This window comes from Acartia tonsa, chromosome 14, assembly GCF_053477335.1.
Source record: "Acartia tonsa isolate MP-2025a chromosome 14, ASM5347733v1, whole genome shotgun sequence".
Taxonomy (NCBI): Eukaryota; Metazoa; Arthropoda; class Copepoda; order Calanoida; family Acartiidae; genus Acartia; species Acartia tonsa.
Genome location: NC_137273.1, coordinates 30,974,448 through 30,994,967, shown reverse-complemented (window position 1 = coordinate 30,994,967; position 20,520 = coordinate 30,974,448). Strand labels below are relative to the sequence as shown.

The 20,520-nt window shown below is 32.2% G+C and overlaps 2 protein-coding genes across 3 annotated transcripts in view; both read right to left on the bottom strand.

Annotated features, from left to right (window-relative positions):
• The window catches only part of LOC145305409 (UDP-glucuronosyltransferase 2A3-like), a 148,792-nt gene extending 131,639 nt beyond the window's left edge, over positions 1–17,153 (bottom strand). Inside the window, exon 1 of the mRNA XM_080147027.1 lies at positions 17,125–17,153. The gene's annotated coding sequence lies outside the window, so the exon portion shown is untranslated. The remainder of the gene's footprint in view (positions 1–17,124) is intronic.
• Positions 823–3,513, bottom strand: LOC145306171 (soma ferritin-like). Of its 2 annotated transcripts, none has more exons than XM_080148174.1 (6): positions 3,420–3,513; positions 2,314–2,393; positions 2,037–2,144; positions 1,738–1,857; positions 1,438–1,561; positions 823–1,181 (listed from the first exon to the last, which is right to left on the bottom strand). In XM_080148174.1, the coding sequence occupies exons 1-6, from the start codon at positions 3,492–3,494 to the stop codon at positions 1,032–1,034; spliced, it is 657 nt and encodes a 218-aa protein (XP_080004300.1). In that variant the 5' UTR covers positions 3,495–3,513; the 3' UTR covers positions 823–1,031. The 2 variants fall into 2 exon arrangements, with proteins under 2 accessions (XP_080004300.1, XP_080004301.1); XM_080148175.1 differs by having other exon boundaries at positions 3,182–3,452.
• Positions 17,154–20,520: the final 3,367 nt, after the last annotated feature.

Sequence of the window (20,520 nt, the reverse complement as noted above, 5' to 3'; positions counted from 1 at the left end):
AAAGCTTCCACCCCAAGCTTGTTTGGGGTGGAAGCTTCTGAAAACTAAAGTGAAAAGATGTTAAAGATGTTTCAAATTTTGGAACTGTCATTTCTTATTTCTTTTTTTCTATTCTATCTAAATTTAGTCTGTTTTAATATCCAATATCTATTTTAAACATTTTGAAATCAGTGAATGAATAAGAAATCAGAAATGTTTTTGAACAATTTATAAAACATATTTGATCTTTTGTTTCCTTTCATTAAGAAATAAATAGTTTCTGAATTGAAGGAAACAGGAATTAAAACAAAGTTTTCTTAAGCTATTCTGAGTAGATTGAACTCAAGCAGAAGAAACAAGCGTGGAGGATTATTTCTCCCCAAATAGTTCAGATAACATTGTCCTAACTGTAAAGAGAAGTTTCAATTTTCTTCAGAACAACTTAAACCTTGTTTGATTTCTTGTTTCCTTCAATTGATAAACTAAATTTTGTTGTTTTTGTTTTCTTCAGAAAACTTAAAGTAAACTAAAAACATTAGTTTCTTTATCCAAGGAAACAAGAGATCAAATAAGTTTTACAAACTGTGCAAACACATTTCTGATTTTTTATTCATTCACTGATTTTTAACTTAAAAATTTGATATAAAAAACAGACTAAATTCAGAAAGAAAAGAAAATGTTTGTTTTACAGAGTAGTATAGTTGGTATACCCACTCAAACCCCCTCAACCTGGGGGGGACCAGTGACTGGAAAGGGAGGGTCGTCAATCCCCCAGTGGTTTATCATTTTTCATGCACCTCCTGCCTAATTTATGTTTTAAAACTCCATTTCATAATTACTGTGTTTTTCATTTAAAATATTTCCAAATTGCTATATTCCACACTAAAATCAAAAACCAAATCAAAACCAAATAACATGCATGTTGTTTAAATACAGATTGGGAGTCATCTAGTACATTATTTCAAAATTAGGAAGGAGTGCTTATGGGAAAGGAAAAGGTTAAAGTAGATTGAATAATGTACTATATGTACTTATCATCAGTCCACAACTGCTTAGCTTTGAAGCTCTTTATCAACAATATGGAGGCCAAGTCCATCTCCAGCTCTGTTCATCTTAGTGATGAGGTCAGCAATCTCCTTGATGGCCTCAACTTGCTCCTTCAGGAACTCTCCCTCCAGGAAGTCAGTCAATTGAGCATCAGACTGAAATAATATGCATAAATAGAAATAACAGAATGTTTTTCTGTCTGTCTATGGTGCTTCATCTACATCCCAGAAAGATTTGAACTATTTTAAGTGGAGTATGTACAATCTCCCAAAGGAAATATAAAACCCCAACCAGAAAAAATATTTAAAAAGTTAATTCTGCACTTCCTTCCTCTTCAAAATATTTGTTTGAATGATACAATTTTAGGGTCTAAAATATTTTAATTGTAAAATTTTAATTAACAATGTATACCTTGTCATCAGCAGCTTTGTGCAGAGTGAGAAGTGAGTCATTGACAGTCCTCTCCAGCTGGAGGCTAGCTTCCATGGCCTCCATAGCTGTGCCCCACTCATCAGCTGTTGGCTTAGCAATCTCCCTAGAGATAATTTTAGTTCAGGATGAATTTAAGGACATGATTGATGGAGCTTTTGTATGGTTAGTACATTATTGTATATCTTTAATCTGAACAGTCCTTTTATGTCATTAATAATGTCAAATAGGTTACTATAATTTGTAATTAGCTACCTATGAAACAAAGCATAAATTTTTTACCTAAAGACGACTCTTCCTCCACGCATGTTCTGGTACTGGATAAGTTTCTCAGCATGTTCTCTCTCCTCATGGCTAGCCTCTTTAAATCTCTTGGCAAATCCATGCAGAGCTACATCATCCCTATATAAATGATATTTCATTCATTATTCTTATTTATCATTATTGTCATGAACCATGTTAAACACTAACCACTTTAGGGTTATCCTAACCTAACTAAAATAACCCAAAACAAATTCAATCAACTTATCTAATTGCTATTTCATAAATGGCTACAATCAATCACGTGTTGGTGCAATTACCTGTCAAAGTAAGCACTCATGGACAGATAGACATAGGAAGCATACAACTCCATGTTGATCTGTTTGTTGATCAGACCTTCGGTCTCAGTGTGGTAGTTTTGTCTTACCCTAAAAAAGAAAAAAAAAATCATAAAATATTCATTTACTTTTCTGTTTAAAATAAATGTATAAATGAGGAAGATTAACATAATTAAAATTAAAAATAATTTTTTTTAAATCAAACAAACATAAGCATATTTAATTTGCATATTGCAATCAAATCTAAAAAAAATCATACCTAGATTCAGCCATTTTAGATGTTGTTAGATTGTTGGGTAGATTTAAAATTTTGAGGTGTTCGTAGTTTCTTGTGGCAACCTAAAAGTATCATAGAACATTAGATTAATGATAACCCCCTTAATTGCTGGAGGTGTAATTTTTAATTCGAGTCTGGACAAGAATGCATCATATTAGAGATGTTGAAATTGTAATATTTACTACTCGTGGTATTAATAGTACATGCATGTTGGGGAATGACTTAGCTCAAGGACATGCGAATCTTATTACAATACTATTGTACAGATAACACTTCCAGACAAAGGTTGTGCAAAATTTAGCTAGGGGTATCATCAGAGAGTGAGAAATTGGGCTTTGAAACCTACTGGTACATACAGTTTGTAAGTATGCTCTCAATCTTTGGTTTCAAAACTTTGATTGCTTTAAACTAGTGTTGTCCAAACTTTCCAATCCCTAATTTTAATCTGCAAAAGGGGTTTTTGTTCATTATAATTGGGGATATACACTAATGCATTTCTAATTGTCTTATTCCATAAAATTGCTCCTTCAATAATATTTAAAATTTTAAGTATAAAAAAAATCTGCTTGTAAAAGTTTAAAGATAAGAAAGATAACAGTCTAAAAACTAATTTTTAAAACATTGTTTTATTTTTTCAGGTATTTAATTTTTTGTGAGCATTTAATTATAAGATTTCTCAAACAGGTAAACTGAAATTATTTCATCTGGAAAGTAAATAAAAATAAGCTTGGCATGCACATGAAAATTTTGACACTCCCTTAAACAGTGGCGGGCCTTTTGAAAAAATGGGAGGGCAAACCTTCTCAAGTTCAATTTTAAGGGTGATGTTGACACTTTCTATAACATTTACCTCAAATCACTGCTCTTAAACCCAAATTAAGAGGGATGTAGGGTGCTGTTAACTTATACAGAGTTTTAGGCAGTTTCAAGAGGGTAAAGAACCTTGTCAATGGTAATATAGTGGGTTGGTCCCTAACATGGTGTATCCAACCCTCTAAAGTGGAAGTACTCCTTCTGGACATTTCTGAGCAGAAATTAACATTTGTAAGATTTAACCAAAAATCTAAATTAAGAAAGAAACTTCTTACCTTGATTACACACTGGCAATGCAAGATTAAACTGAAGAACTGACACGTGGTGACTAAATATTTATACTCTTTCATACAGTAAGGGTTGCCAAAATTTAAATAATTTTATTTCTATATTTGAATTTAAACAAGTTATATTTATATTGCAGATGTTCATTTGTTATAAAAAGATTGGAATATGTGATAAATCATAAAAATGACAATACCTGTATGAAAAATTCATTTTATATTTTTTGGAAGCATGACCTATAGACTGATGTACCAAGTAATTTAATTATGTATACTCATTGGTATAGGGAGTCTCAACCAATAAATTCAGCTGTCTATTTTAAACAGCAGCCAAGAAAATCACATATTTTCCATGGCATTACAGATGGACGGACAGACAAAATGAATCATAGAGTAATCTTTTTTCTAGATTTTTTTTAATGGCAACTTATGTTTTCTTAAATGTAAAGAAACCTCAATCCTTATCTTTTCTTTAAATTAATCATTATGTGACCAATTTTGAACAGTAAATATTTGTTTATTTTTTCTTGTGTCTATAAATAATTTTTTAATAGGGGTTGTATAATAGTTAAATTGGAAGATTTTTTGTATTGAATCTGAAAAATCAGAGATTTTGAAGGACAAGACAATAACAATACTTGATGTAAACTAGAAATTACCCCTTCTGTAGATTAAGAGCATTAATGAAAAAGTTTTGACACTGATAGGCTGTACTAGCCATTTAGGAAAGGTCCCAAAGTTTTTAGGCCAACAAATGCAATAATGTATGTGAATATAAAGGTATACCATAATGATAGGACAGGCATAGTCACAAATCCTTATTGTAAAGTAGCTCCACTTCTAAAAGCTTAATTGTACAGAATGTACACGTTCTTAATGAATTATCATTGGATTTTTATGGGCTCATAATATATTCGTTTACATTTACTAAACAAAACGTTGATATGAATCACTTTATCAAACAGAGGCGTGCAAAGAAAGGGTGTAGGGGGTGTATCTACCTCCCTAGGGTTAAACCCTACTGCAAACCCACCTGAACTATTCAAGTTCTGTATTAAGAAGCTGCTTCCACAATCATAAAAAATCGACCTCTACCCACTTGAACAAACTTTTTTTGTGCCTCGCAACTTATGGATGTGAAAAACCATGTTTCTGAATGATTTACAACATGTGGAAGTGTATGCACACCCAATGTTTTGTTTTATTTGTGGTGAACAAATTAACCACTTTCAATAAGTCATTGATTTATATAAGTTTAAACAAGGATGTCAACATCCATTAAAGCGAATTTAGACCAACAACTTATTTCCAAGTGGCTTATTTTTTTTTTACATAAATTGAAAATAGAGTGGGATAGTTTGTTTGTTTATTACTCTAGGTTTGGTTGGGTTAGGCTGAAATTGGCTACTGGGCAGCCCTGCAGCAATTAGACATGGACAAAAAAAGAGGTGGAGGGGGGGGGGACTTTGTGCATGACAGGTTCTTTGAGGGAAAGCGCCAAATTGTGTAATAAAAGCGTTTTATAGGCCTAAATGTAACGAAAAAGGTTAAGCATATTCGTAAAAGATAAGATTTTCTATATACATTTAAGTTGGTCTGTTAGTCTGTACGGCTTAACGGTTAGCTCTAATTGTAATCTCATAGACAATTTTTAACTGGAAATGAAGATTTCTGGATTCATCTATAATACAAAGTAGAACGATGTCTGTCTGTCCGTCTGTCTGTCCGTCTGAAGCTTAGGATCTCGGTAACCGCTGAACCGAATGGGCTCTACTCTTAAGAGAATATACCTACTGGTCCTGTGGTGGTTTTCGGCTATTTTCTTGGGGGGTGGGACACACCCAAACCCCCCAAAAAACAAAAAAATCCCCCCCCATTTTTTTTTTTTTTTTTTTTTTTTGTAGGAGATAGCCTTGGTCCTTTTTTTGCAGGAGATTTCCTTGGTCCTTCTTATTTTTTTTTTTACGAATTTCACCTTAACTTTTTTTTATCATCTCTTGGGGCAAAGCCCCTAGAGGCTAGGGGCGAAGCCGCTAGTAGATTATAATTTAGGAAGAGTAGCAACTCAATAATCCTTATCCATTCTAAACATGTCCTGGGATCTTAAGGGATAAGACAATAACAAATACATCCCAAATGATATAAACAAAATTATCCCTTTTTTAGATTAAATTATTGGTTAAGAAGTTTGGACACCAAATTAAGAATTAATAAAAGTACCCAAAGTGTCTAAAACAACGAATAAGATAATGTTCAGATTTATCAAAATGCATGTTTTGTAGGGGTGACCTAATGAACTACTTCGCGTTAAGGATGGTGTCATCCTTGTTTAAAACACAATGAACTATAGCCTTATCTTTTTTGTTAAATACGTTTTAGCTTTTTAAAAAAAGAATACAAAAAAAATGATGAAATTGCGGTAACTTTTACATAATATTAAAGTTAATTTTGTTTAGTAATAAGGTAGGGAGGGTATATTGGACTGTGAATTATCTTAGTACCCAAAGTTTTATAATCATACTCTCTCATTAGTTACTTAAAACTTTGAGCTCATCTGATAAAGCCTGATTATTAGGTTTAAACTTGCATAGTTCTAAATTTTTAACAGGTATCTTTAACCTACAAAAGGGGTAATTTTGCGCATCATCATTATAGATCTACATCAATGTAACATCCGAGCACTGTTAGTCGAAATTCACTTCCCCCTTATTTTTATTTTTTCCCCTGAGTCTAATCAATGCGAGGTACCTTAACCCATCTAGGCTACCCAATAGCAAAATTAATCTTACATAACCTGATCTAAAGTAACAGACAAACAAACTGTCCTCCTCCCTCATTTTCAATTATTAAAAAAAATAGGTGGGAAGTGTTCAGTGCTTAACAAGGCACTTTAAGGTAAAGAACCCAAAATTTGATATTTGATTTGCTTGCAATAGATATTAGTAGAATTATGCTATCAAAGAACGCTCTGTGTAGTTTCACGTTTGTCAAATTTGTTTGAAAAATCAATTTCCTTAAACGCGTTGTGATTGTTATCAGTAAGATTTGTTATTACCCATGGAAAAGACAATGGACGACAAATTAATATTTTCCTCAAATATTATAAGCGAAGGATCTCTATAATCAAGTACTAAAAATGTAAGTATGTCCTCAAATAGTATCCTGCATTTAAGCAGTCTTGCAACTAAAAAAGCACTTTGTTCAGACTTATACATTTATATTCTGAATTTTAAGTTCTGACACTCTACAAGTGTTCATGTTTGTTTGTCTTACCATTTCAGAGCTTCGCTTTTATGGATATTGTCATTCTTGTGAAAGTAATGGAACAACAATTTATTTTCTTCTTCCATTTAAATATCTTTGCTTTCCTATGCAGGAAGAATTTAACTGGTACCCAAAGTTTAATCTTAACAACTTTGGGTACTTTAATAAGATTTTGATTTATTGGTTTTATACTAGAAATGTTCATTACTTACAAACAATAATTTTCTTCTACATAATGGGTGGTTTTGTTTATCATTAATGGGGATGTATTTAAATTTATGATTTATTGTCTTATCCCTTGATATCCCTGCTCTGTATGAGTTATCGCCCCTGTTGTGCCACAGAATAACCAAACAATTTAAAATAATAACATTTATGTATAACATATTGGATCTAATAAACATGGAATTTAAATATACATACTTTATATTTTCAACTAATAAAAATAGAAAACTAATGGATGATACATTTATCATAAACAAAATTACCCCTTTTGTAGGTTAAAATTATTGGCAGAAAAGTTTGGACACTGCCATTTTAAACCAAACAATCATTATCAAATAGAAGTACCCAAAGTTTGCAAGCCAACGTTTTTAAAGCATATATTCTCCATAATTATAAGATCTAATATAACCTAAATTATACATATGAAATAACCATTTAAGGGCAAAGTAATAACAATATCGTAATGGTGATTTGTTATGTAACAAAATTGAAACGATAACCAACAACTTTAAGGCATATGGGGACTTGGGATAGGTTAATGGCCGATAGATTGATGTACATCCTCAATGATGATACACAAAATTACCGAAAGAGTACCCTTTCTGTATAATACGATTAGGGGTTGAAACATTTAAACACTCAGCTTAATGAACCAACAAATCAAAATTAAATAACAGTCGCTAAAGTTGTTAAGCCAACAAATAAGAAATTAAAAGCTATTAAAAGATTAAGGAACTAGTGTAATAAACAACTCAATGTACCCCTCCTACCCTGAAATTATCCCTTCTCTATATCAAAATTAGAGGTTGAAAAGTTTGGACAGTTCTAATTTGAACTTAAAAATCAAGATTACCCAAGTTTTCAGGCAACGAATGAGAGTAATTGTTTATAACACTTTGGTTACCAGTATAATCTACATTCCATTGTTTCCTCCCTCTCTAAAAATATTATCAAATAAGAGTGGTCGTTATTTAGATATTTAAAAAGGAAAAAAAACATTGTTTTTTGTGTTAGGTAATTTTTTCTCTAGAGTAGATTTTTCTTGGGAGGGTGGTTTTACCCTACCTAATGATAAGCTACACTGAAAAGGAGAATCATATATCGGTTCAGCGGTTATCGAGATCCTTTAGAATAGAAAAATGTCCTTTTATGACGCTATTATTTTGTCTTATGTAGATATAATATCAACACAAAATTTAACAGGGAATGAAAATGTAATTGTTTTATAACCAAAGATGGCCAATCAGACTCAATAACTTAAAAATGGATTTCTAGAAGATTGACATTTTTGTTTACAATTAGTGACATATAAATCATTAAATAATATGACAAAACAATTTCGACGACATAATTTCCTAAAAGCTAGATTTAATAAATTAAACTTTTTTGTTTTGTCTCTTGTTCAGATCATCTAATACAAGCGAGCAAATTTACTCGAGTAAAGTTTGTTTCGAATTGCTGACTCGTACTTTCATTTAAATCTTGTTGATTTTTAACTTTTTTGAAAACATTTTTAATGTGATATAAACGCTGGTTCTAGTCTATTGGAAATCAGATGGAGAGGGGCAATGGGCTGTTTAGTCCCCAAAATTTGATAATAACGTTTTCTTATTCTGTGGCTTAATAACTCTGGGTACTTTTAATGAATTTTGATTGGTTGCTCTAATAAGTTGAGTGACCAAATTTGTCTTCAACCAATAATTATAATCTACAGAAGGGGTAATTGTGTGTATTATCATTAAGAATGTACATCGATTTATCCGTCATTGTCTTATCCCTTTAGATCCCTGATTGAAAATAGCTGCAGGGAAAATTCATAGTCAGTCATCACAAATCAAAAACTACAGTTACAGTTTTGACATGTAGCGCAAAAACTCCCCCAAAAAAATACATCTACATATAATACAAAGTAGAACGATGTCTGTCTGTCCGTGGTTTTAAGCTATTTTCTTTGGGGGTGGGAAATCCCCCCCCCCAAAAAAAAAATAATTGATTAAAAGATTGAAAAGAAAACGTTATGGATAACCCATAAATTTATGGTTCGCAGCACCAAAATATGTATTTTTTTTAATATGTTCGAAATGAGTGCTTGCATCTCTACTTTTTTTTAAATTACCTCTTGGGGCAAAGCCCCTAGAGGCTAGGGGCGAAGCCGCTAGTCCTATTTTATAAAGTAGTAAGATTTTTTGTCTGTACTTAAGGTAAACTCTGAAATAAATAAATTATTCATTTATGGAAGCTTCACATAGGTCCGAGAAATTGATTTTGAAAGTGTAGCAACTCTATAATCATTATCAGTCATTACGCCAATTTTAAACATGCTGATATAAATTTCCTAATAATTCAAATTTTAAATGATGATTTCTAGAGCAACAAGGTACACTATTAAAAGCGAAGAATCTCTAAAATTAAGGCCTAGAAATGTAAGCGTGTCCTTAATCAATATCCTGTATTTAAGCAATATTGCAACAATTCACATATAATTATTTTTTTAGACTTAAAATTTATATTTTGCTTTTAAGTTCTGACACTCGATCTATTTACAAGCAGGGAGTAAGGGAGGGGACAATGGATCGAATATTCAATTTTTAGGAGTCTTAGACTTTGGGGACTGGCTTAAAGGGAACATGCAAGAATTTAGCAGTTTCTAACCAATCTTGGGGACCAATTATGAATGACGTCACGCAAAATCATGCATAATCTCGCGGCAAACTAGCGCGTCAACAAAAAGATAAACAATAACAAGCAGACAGAATATTTTGATTTTGAAAATTATTTTGTAAATTGAATCATTTCATTTTTTATATCTAATTCTTGTTTAATGTTAATTCATTCCGATTAGTGCGTTGTAGAAAGAAATTATATTAAGATTATTAGTTATTATGAGCAAAGCCTTCCTATAATTAGGTCCCGCACATTTGTACGTCCGTAACGGTTAGCTCTTTTCGTTACTTTAGACATGTTAGATGTTTCTTATTGATTTAATGTAAAGGCAAAAGATTTTTGTCTTTAGCTTAATATTTCTGTAATTAATGATCCGATTAATTTCAAAATTTTAGGGAAAATTCACGAAGTCCTGAGTTGTTCAAGGTTTGTTTATGATTAAAATCCCAAGATGGTGTTATTTTATTTTTCTGTCCTGGATGCTAGAGGCGCAGCTACCAGTTATCCTAAGATATGTTACTTAAACCTTAAGATCTTTAAAATTAAGATGTACTTATGTTCTTAACTATTTTATTTATGTAGTATGAAATTTTGACGCAAGGTATCTCATTTTTATTTCATTAAATGAAATAACTTGAGTTAAAAGTTCTGTAGGAAGGTAATTGTTTTAGTAAGTTTTATAATATAATTATTTAAAGGCTTTTTCATGTCTAAGCTTTTTAATAAATACAATAAAAAAATTTGGGTAAAAGAAGTTGTAAAAGTAAAATGGTCGGTTTCCTTAATTTTCCTAAGTTTAAATAATAACAATTATGGAAATGAATTGTAAACAAGGGTTTTGATCTCTAGAATCAAAGGCTTGTAGCAAAGCAACAGTTTAAGGATGGTGCATTTCGAATTAAAAACAATTCAAAAAGTCAAAAATTTCCACTAAAGGTTGCTATGTTGCAAATACTTGTTTTATCTGGAAATATCTGGGTTTTCAACCTTAACGGGTCACAACTATAAAATTGAATTAACTCCCCATTGTCCCCTCCCTTACTCCCTGATTTACAAGTGTTAATGCTCTTTTGTCCTTCGGTCTTATTTTAGATCTCCGCTTTTATGGATGTTGTCATCCTTGATAAATCATTTAATCAGACTTAAATATTTGCTTTATTTGTTTTGCTTATCTTTAATCAATTACATATGTTATAATTATACATTATTAGTTTTAATTTATTTTTAAACAAATAAAATTAAAGATTTTGTTAGTTAAATGTGAAAAATTTTAAAATTTCTTTTTAAAATGTCTTCGTCTACAGATGATGCTTTAGGAAAATTTTATTTATTTAAATTTTCATTTTGCTATCTCTCTTTATCTCTCATTTACACTTTCTCTTTTTCTCTATTTCTTTGTCTGTCTGTCTTTCTATATTTTCTCATTTTCTCTCTATTTCTCTATCGCCTTTTTCTTTTCTTTTTTCTCATTATCCCCCCCTTCTCTCTCTCTCTCTCTCTCTCTCTCTCTCTCTCTCTCTCTCTCTCTCTCTCTCTCTCTCTCTCTCTCTCTCTCTCTCTCTCTTTTTCTCTATTTCTTTGTCTGTCTGTCTTTCTATATTTTCTCATTTTCTCTCTATTTCTCTATCGCCTTTTTCTTTTCTTTTTTCTCATTATCCCCCCCCTCTCTCTCTCTCTCTCTCTCTTTCTCTTTCTCTCTCTCTCTCTCTCTCTCTCTCTCTCTCTCTCTCTCCTCTCTCTCTCTCTCTCTCTCTCTCTCTCTCTCTCTCTCTCTCTCTCTTCTTTCTTTCTCACACTCTTTTTTTTGCCTTTTTCTCTCTCTTTATCTATCACACCCTCTTTCTTTCTTTCTTTCGCTGTATCTCTTTCTGTTCCTCTCTCTTTTTTCAATTTTCATTTTTCTCACTTTCTTACTCTTTCTGTCTGAAACTCTAGCTCTCTCTCTTTCTTTTGCGAACTAGAATAGATGGTTTCTCGGTTGCTATCTAAGACAAGGGTCTCAAATTTTTTAATATTTATTGCCTATTGATTGTTATTTCATCTTTTTCAAGTTCTTTTTTTTGTATTTCACTACTCATGGATATTATCATCCCTGTTAACACTTTCTTTATAAATACTGATGGCCGTTCCCCTAGCCTCTAGGGGCTAGAATTCATAGGGGTAAGAAAGGGGCATAAATAGCCTTAAACCCAAAACAAGACATTAATATAAAATCAAAATAGCGTTAAGCCATCCTTGTTTAATTATATGAAGCTTATCCGAAAAGAAGAACACATTCAGTATTTGAATACATAAATAGAAACAAAAAAACTTACTACTATATTTAATTTGATTATTATAAAATAAAATGTTATTTAGTGAAATATATTATTTCTTCTTGGAGATTTAACTGGGAAAATTATAGATCAAAGGTATCTATCTTTCTTTAAAAGTAACATGATGTTTGTCCGTCTGTGTGTTTGTACCCTGGGCTCTCACTATCCGCTGGACCTATATGGTTCTCCTTTACACTAAATTTTCTATGGTTTTATCCATTTTTAATTACAAATTTGGACGAAATTGAGTAACACCCTAACCCCTCAAGTGACCCTAGAGACCTCTTTTTCAATTTTTTATATGATTAGTCAGCTAGCTGTAAATAGTTTAATTTCTTTGGATTAAATTATTTTTTTGCTTGGAGAATAGAATAGAATAAGATGTGACTAAAAATTTTTAAAAAAATTAACAGCAAGAAATTCTTTTTATGTGAATAATTAACCATCTAAGGAAATAAATAATAAATGTATTGTGCTGATAACAAATTCAACAATTATACTAATAACATCACATAGGACAATATTATGTAACAACAAAAATATGGTTATAGAGGTGAAATATAAATTATCAATCTATCATTAAAAATTTGATTATTTAAATTATAATTATTATAAACATGCAATGTCTATATTTAGTTTATGAAATTTAGATTTTTTAAATAAATATCACAATTCATCTCCAAATTTTTCTCAATACTTTTCTAAAATTTATTTCTGCAATATTAAAGCTTCTAAATATAAATAAAATCTTGGTATTTTCAGCATGGCTTTGAATCCGATACATATCCACTCGATTAAAACTGGTTCTGAGTCATATTAAAAAAAATTATTGATGGATATATTTTCAATGAAAATATGATAATCATCATGAAATTGATACCAGTTTTGTTGGCTAGCGCCTTTGGCCACTTTGGGCCAACAAAACTGTGTTAATCATAGAAAATATTCTCAAATACAGATATTCTTACTATTTTTCCTATTTTGTTATTTTTTTACAATACAATGTCACATACACAATAAAATTCACATTTAAGAATATAGTTAGCATAAGTCTTTAACAGTTTTTCTTTTTCTGCACTTATCTTGTAATGCTCCAATTTCTAAAATACAAAGGTAAATGATTTCTTATTATTATCCTTATGTTGAACTAAAGATATCACAACAATCATCTATTATCTGATTTATAACTTGTAAAATGGAAAAATTACTCAGTGCTCCTACCCATTGAGGATTTCAGAAAAGAAGTATTTACTGTACATGGAAATGGTTTACTCTAGTTGAGGAATCTGGTAAGAGTGTCTCCTAAAAATGGAAAAATGCAGGGAGTAAGGGAGGGGACAATGGATTGAATATTCAATTTTTAGGAGTCTCAGACTTTGGGTACTGGCTTAAAGGGAATGTGCACGAATACTGCAGATTCTGACTGACTTTGGGTACTTGCGCATCAATGCCCCGCTAACTAGCTGAGCTAGTTTTGAATATGCAGACAGAAAAATTTGTTATTAATGGCTGGTTTTAACAAATATTTTTTCCCAAGAAAATGTAATTTCATGTATAGAAACTCTACTGTGATATTTATGTATTAAATAATCTAAGAACCGCTTGAATTTACGTGTCAGTTATAAATATATGAGAAGGGTTGAGGTAGTTCTAAACAAGATTTTTCTAGTGATTAATTACAGAATGTTTACTACATTGTGATGTGTTGATAATTTAATTTTCAAGTAAATGATTTTTTTCTTAGAACTAATTTTGTTCTAAATTAGGCTACCATGATCCCTTTACAATTTTGGTAAAATTTTCTTGATAAATCTAGTTTTCATTGCTTTTCAGCAAACCCTCTTAAATTGAATTAATTGCCCATTGTCCCCTCCCTTACTCCCTGGGAAAAATGTCATAATGTTGGGCAAACTATTTCAATTGATGTTATATTAGAAGAAAATATGATGTCAATATAGAGACACTTTTACCAGCTATCTGTTCATCACCATAGATGTCCAAACCGTTGATACCCATCATTTTACCCAACTCAAAATAAATCATCACCCTTAAAACTTAAGTATATACTGCAATATTAGAACATCTACTATATAGGTATTTAGAAACTAATAGTTAAAATAGATTTACTTTACCTACAGTAATCAAGAAACTGGTTCATCTTTCTTGCAGCATAAGCTCTGGAATGTTCTTTTCTGAGCAACCAGTAAATTGGCAATGTTGCTCCGAATGCTCGCTCAATGGCAAGATTGGACCATTTGTACATCTCTTCTAGAAACTCAAATTCTTCATGAACCCTGTATCGCATTAGAATCCGTAAAGTTATAACCACTATGATTGAACTTATGATTGTGTAGAGCCCAATGGTATCAAGGTTGATTTCTCCATTCTGTTCCTGTATTTTGTGAGATTCAGCATTATTCTTCTTAATTACAGTGTTATCTACTTTTTGTGTCTCTATAGCTTTACCTTCTGATAAGGATTTAAAGTTATTTTGTGATTCCCATATCAAAACTTTATCAATGCTGAATAATGGCTCATAATTTAGTAAATACTTATATCATAATAAAACATACTTACATACTGCCACATTTTTAAAATTGTAATTGGAAAGAACTATAATATCATAAATCCTTGTACCTAATGAAATGTCATCAACTTTAGTGACTTCAACATCGCCATCAATTTCCTTGATCGGTTGAACAGTTATCATAACTTGTTCATCACCATTGTCATTTTGATATGCAGCATTGCTAAATCCAATTTCTGTAGAGATATTCTGATTCTGAAAATAATCATAATCAATGAAAATTCCTCTTTGACAAAAGTTTTAAATCACATACCTGAGCTGATGAAGTATTTTCTGTTGTGTAATTCTGTGGTGAAATTGGTATGATGTTTGTTGGAATAACTACATTTAGTCTAAATAGCTTTAAGTTTCTGATGGCTTTAAGTCTTTTTACAATAATGTCAAACTTATTCAACAAATATTGTTTTGTCATCTTTCTCACTCTGTATAGTCTTATTAGTTTCATGATTGTCACTGAAAGCCCAGCAAAAAGACAAAGGTATAAAGATGTAGTCTCCTTTCCTTTATGTGTAGGAACCTGGTCTTCAATAACTAGATTAAGTTTATTCCGAAGCTGGAAAATATAAAATTCGCTGCAGATTGTCAGAGATTCACCGCCAACCAACAAGAAATCATTAACAAGTAAAATCAAGCAAATTATATTTAAGCTGAATATAATTTTTTTCAAGATATTCTCTGATAGTTCTAAGAAGTAACTTGGAAAAGTGATAAAGATTGAATGAAGAACAATAAGTATCACCAGATTGATGAGAAATAACCAACTTATCCTTATCAACTTGCCTTCCAAAATCAAGCACATGACCGAAGAATAAGACTGTAACAGTTCAACACTGGCAATTGGGAACAAATTGAATGGAAGAAATTTGATTAAGTTTGTGAGATATATTCCCCCATAACTGATTAATACCACTTGCATTTGAAAATTTAATATTGTTTTCTTTGAGTTTTCAATAGAATCATGATAGTTGTACAAAATAACAACTACTAATTCTGTCACTGTGAATTCAATAGTGTCCACAAGAACATTGTACAGGCTTGGTCTCCAGGGTGTTGTTAGTATTGTCACCATGTACATCATGTAAATCATTGCCACTATGTATGTTGTTTTCATGTCTGCTCTTATTGAAGAATTTTTAACAAATAAGAATGATTTGTTAAACATTCTTTGGCAATTAAATAAATTTGAATTACTAATAATTCCAATCAATAATATTATTATTATCATCATAGATATAGGAATAGGATGATGAATTGAAAATTCATTATTTTCTACTCATTGACTTTCAGTTCTTCGATACAGTTTAGAAAGCTTACCCAACTCTAGAATCTTAAGCCAGTTTGTCCAATTAAAGCATGAATTTTATTCTTTTTTTATTTCATTTTATAATATGATATGATTATAATATGCCTTTGATTTTTTTATTGTTGTTTTCTAGACACATTGTTATAAGCAGAGTATCTCTATAATTAAGTCTTTGTTTGTAAGTATGACATATTAACCATTCTATATATTTCAGTAATTTTGGTATGCTTTGGTTTTCTATATATTTATAAATTATAAGGTTTTTGTCATCCTTGTTAATTATTGATAATTGAATTGAATTGCCCATTGTCCTAACTCTATATCCATGATTAGCATGTATAATATAGAGAAATATTCAGAGCAAAAAATATATCAATTAATTATTTGTTGATTCTAAAAATAATTTTTTAGTGTCATCTTAATTAGATACCTAGAATATAATGGAGTTCAATCATAGAAGGGGTGACTTAACCCCCTATGCCCCCCCCCCCCCCCTCCTCACCACTGAAATACAGTTGAAAAAAGATTCTTTAAAAATAACCTATAATGAATAATTGGTTCATTTTGTGGTCCAACAGCAATATTAGGGAAACTGCGAAAGAACTGAATCCTGATTCGACATGCTATTCTTATTTATTATAATAGATATCTAATTACTTGGATAATGCACCTTATTTTTGCCTACTCTAATAAATTGGTACTTCCAACTGGAAAATAAAACGATACCACTTCCCCTCCTACTGGAGAAAAATAAAGACCAATACTATGGTAGCAACCTACTTGACGACAAAATTTCACCTATCATGATATCCACGTAAATTATATTCATTTCTGTAATGGTTGTTTAATTGAATTCTTTTTAAGAAAATCAATACCAATTAAATTTTCTTACATATATGCTTAGCGAGAAATAAACAAGTATGACAATATTCACAAAAGCGAGGAATACAAATTTTCCAAATAATGAAACTTTATATCCCATATATAAAGTAGTGAGATTATTTTCTGAAGCTAAAGATCTCAGAAAATGCTGGTCCGAATTTGATTTTTTTAGGAATGGCTTACAAGTGTCTTGGGATGGTTTTAGACTGTTTTCCTAAACTCTGTGTCCCATTATGAGGCCCCATAGAGGCTAGAGCAATGCAACTAGTTGTTAATAAAACATTATAATTTGAGATTAAAAAGTACAGTTATCCGTTGAAGATATTTAAGATCTTTAAATTGTATTTCTCTTTCCAGTATAGCTTGAAACCCGATTAATATCCGATTGTTAAGAAAATTCTATCCGCGGAAGCTGTCTATAAAACTAAGAGATGAATAACTATTATCAATCATTCTCTTGTAGAAGTGAATCAAGCAATATTAGCTTGGTCGTTTTAGACTTCAATACTAACAATTACAGGCTATATCAATAGAAAATGAAACCATTTGGTTGCAAAACATTTGTCTGGAAGTTATGTATGTTTTTGGGTTCAGGCTTTTAGAAAAATGGCTGTTTGAATGATATTTTTGGATGGATACCATGATCAAAACGGCACTTTTCATAAGAAAGGTTTTCAAGAATTTTAAACTATATACCATGCAATTAAATAAAATCGATTTAATTCTTTTGAAACATAAGTAAGAATCAAACTACGTAAGTGAAAATTGGCTGTTTGACCCTTAACAGTCGGGCCCCTTGCCGCACCTTAATCGGTCGGGGGGGGGGGGGGGGGGGCGTTGTACGCCCCCTCCCCTATTATCTCAGTTCCTATTAAAGCTAGAGGACTAATTTTTTTGTGCAAGTCCCCTGTTTGATAATGAATTTCCGATTTTAAGTAAGTCAAAGTCAATTTTCGCTTCCTTCACCCTTTTATTTAACAACCTTTGTTTTTAGGTACTTTTTTACTTGAAAATTTCAACCTGCTGTAATTTTCTTATTTTTGAAGCTAGAAGAACAATTTTTTTTGCAGAAAATGTTTACCTTTGTGTAAATTTTATATTAGAAATATCAAAGTATAAATTTCAGCGGCCGCAGCTGTACTTAGCAGCTGCCAGCCGCCGCACCCGGCGGGAAAACGGCGGCGGATCTTTTTAACACGTTATGTGGACATGTAAGAAAAGCTTAAGTTTAAAATTTGAAGTCTCTAAGTCAAAAATTGCGGCCACAGGAGCCTTTTAAAGATTTCTAGAGACCTGGAGGATCTGGACCTGCAGGATCATACCTGGAACCTGAAATTAACTTGAACACCTGTATTTTATATGAGGATGAACTACTAGGGGATATTTAAGTATTTTGGTAAGATAAAATGCTTTGTTTAAGTCAAAAAGATATTTTTGCTCTTTACCTGGATGACTCTGCCATGTTTGCTGGCATCCTGTGCCCGCAAGGATGGAGATATTCAAAAAATTCCAACTCTCAGTTATGTGTCATACCCATACTTAAAATGTCACACAGTTTGGGTTCTTTTATCTTTCACAAACAGAAAATGAGATAGAAAAAACCCGACCGTTAAGGGTCAAATAATATTTTTGTTGGATACCTTGATCAAAACGGCACTTTTCATAAGAAAGGTTTTCAAGAATTTTAAACTATTAACCAATTTAATAAAATCGTTTTAATTCTTCTGAAACATAAGTAAGAATCAAACTACGTAAATTTTAATTAAATTTTTATATTTTTTTTCAAATACATGTTAGGGGCATATTAGTTGCATATGTTTATATATTCAGAATGTCTACATGTCTATGTGCCTGTATCTTCATATCTTAATAATCACTGAACCGTTATGGTTCTCCTTTATAGTGAAGCTTCCAGATCCAGGGAAGGTGTACAGCTATTTTAAGACAGGGTACCACCATCACCTCAAGAATAATAACCCCTAAAAAATACCCCAAATTTTTAAAATATGGAAAGTTAAGTTTCGTCATAAGATATCGCTAACCTAGCTGGACTGATTTGCTCTGCTTTTCAGGGAATACATATGCTTTTAGGCTGTTTACTTAAGGGGGGCTGTGGGGTAAGGCACCCCCTCCAAAATTGCTGATAGTAAATTAAACAGAATAAAACTGATTACAGTTATAATGTAAAATCTTGAATATTATTAAGGGATAAGACAATGGACGATAAATAGATAGACACCCCAAATTATGATAGTCTAAATTATTACTTCTGTAGATTAAAATTATTGATGAAAATTTTGGACACCGCAAGATTAAACCAACCAATCAAGATTAATAAAACTACCCAAATTCATAAGTCAATGAATGAGGACTTGATCAGAAAACTTTGGGTACCAGTTTTCTTCCATTGTCCCCTCCCTCCCTGAGAATGATAGAATAAATATGGTAGGGGTCAAACTTACGGCAAAATTAGGTTAACCTTTATTTTAAAGAACAAACTCTAGCATTTATATTCTGTACATTTTAGTAACGACCTAGTACGCCGACAAAGTAAATATATTGTGGTATTCGGCAACCGTGAGCCATGCCTATGGCACCCCTGATCTGGGGTTCGGTGGAGGGTCAATGGCCCTCCCCCGAGTCCTGGGGAAGGGGTCTAGTGACCCCCTCCCTACGCTTAGAATTAATGATTGAATCTGTCATGTTTATTATGGTTAACTGTATTCTTAATTCTCCCCCACCCTTTCCAGGGATGGGGGAATCATTATTGCCCAAACTGACCATTGTATATGTATTATTTATGCTTTTATGTTATGATTACTTATTCCTATCCATGTAATTATTGTTTGTTGTATATAGCTTCAGTATCTTTTAAACCTTCAATAAAGTGACAACTGAAAATAGATGTTGATCATTATCTAGTGAAAGCTAGAGAAGCGTAGCTTCTCTATAGTAAGGTGTCCACGTCTGTCACACTGCCGTAATCTAATTGAACTCCGGTGTCTGCCATTTATCCTCGGCGGATACCACAACTTTGGTGACAGCTGTGTGAGATTACGGTGAACCACAAGTGTAGAGCAGACGCGCATCTGAGGCTAAGGTACTCCCAGCAGTGAATCTGGCAAAACTGACGCAAGCAACCTGAATTACCCACCCTGGACAGCAAAGTTTAACTCTGCATCCGGCAGTTGTGGAAGCGAGACAGCGAAATTTGACGAATAACCGCGAGCAGCGCTGATATCTAACGGAGAATTGAGCGCCAAAAGGGCTGAAACAGGCCTGCGGACCGGCTGAAACAAGCCAAATAAGTGTAAACGGCTGGAAATAGGCCAACTTTACTGCAAGAAATAGCAGGATCCGAACCAGTGGCGCTAGCAGGACGGGACATTCCCTGCCGCCATCAGCCGGATTTGGATCAGCGGCGCTAGCAGGACGGGACATTCCCTGCCGCCGATAGGCTGAAACATGCCACATAGCTGCAAGCTGCGAGCTAACATACGAGTGTAGTGCACCAGAACAGAGAAAAACTACGTCAACTCCGAGTATCCTGAGAAGCTACAACGCAGCCACCCATCTAGAAAACAGATATTATATCACATTTGCAGGGATTACCACCCTAGTGTGATGGCCAAACAATAGATTTATGAGCAAAGCTTGGCAAACAAATTGTTGTGTTGTGATAAATCTAAGAATAGAACAGGCTTGGATTATTGTGTATTGTGATAACAGCTAAAAATAGAACAGAGTTGGTAAACAAATCTGTTATGCAATTGTGATAAGGACAAAAATAGAAGCTAGATGTAATATAATAAAGACCCTGATATACAATCAAAACAATCTCAAGCCCACAGC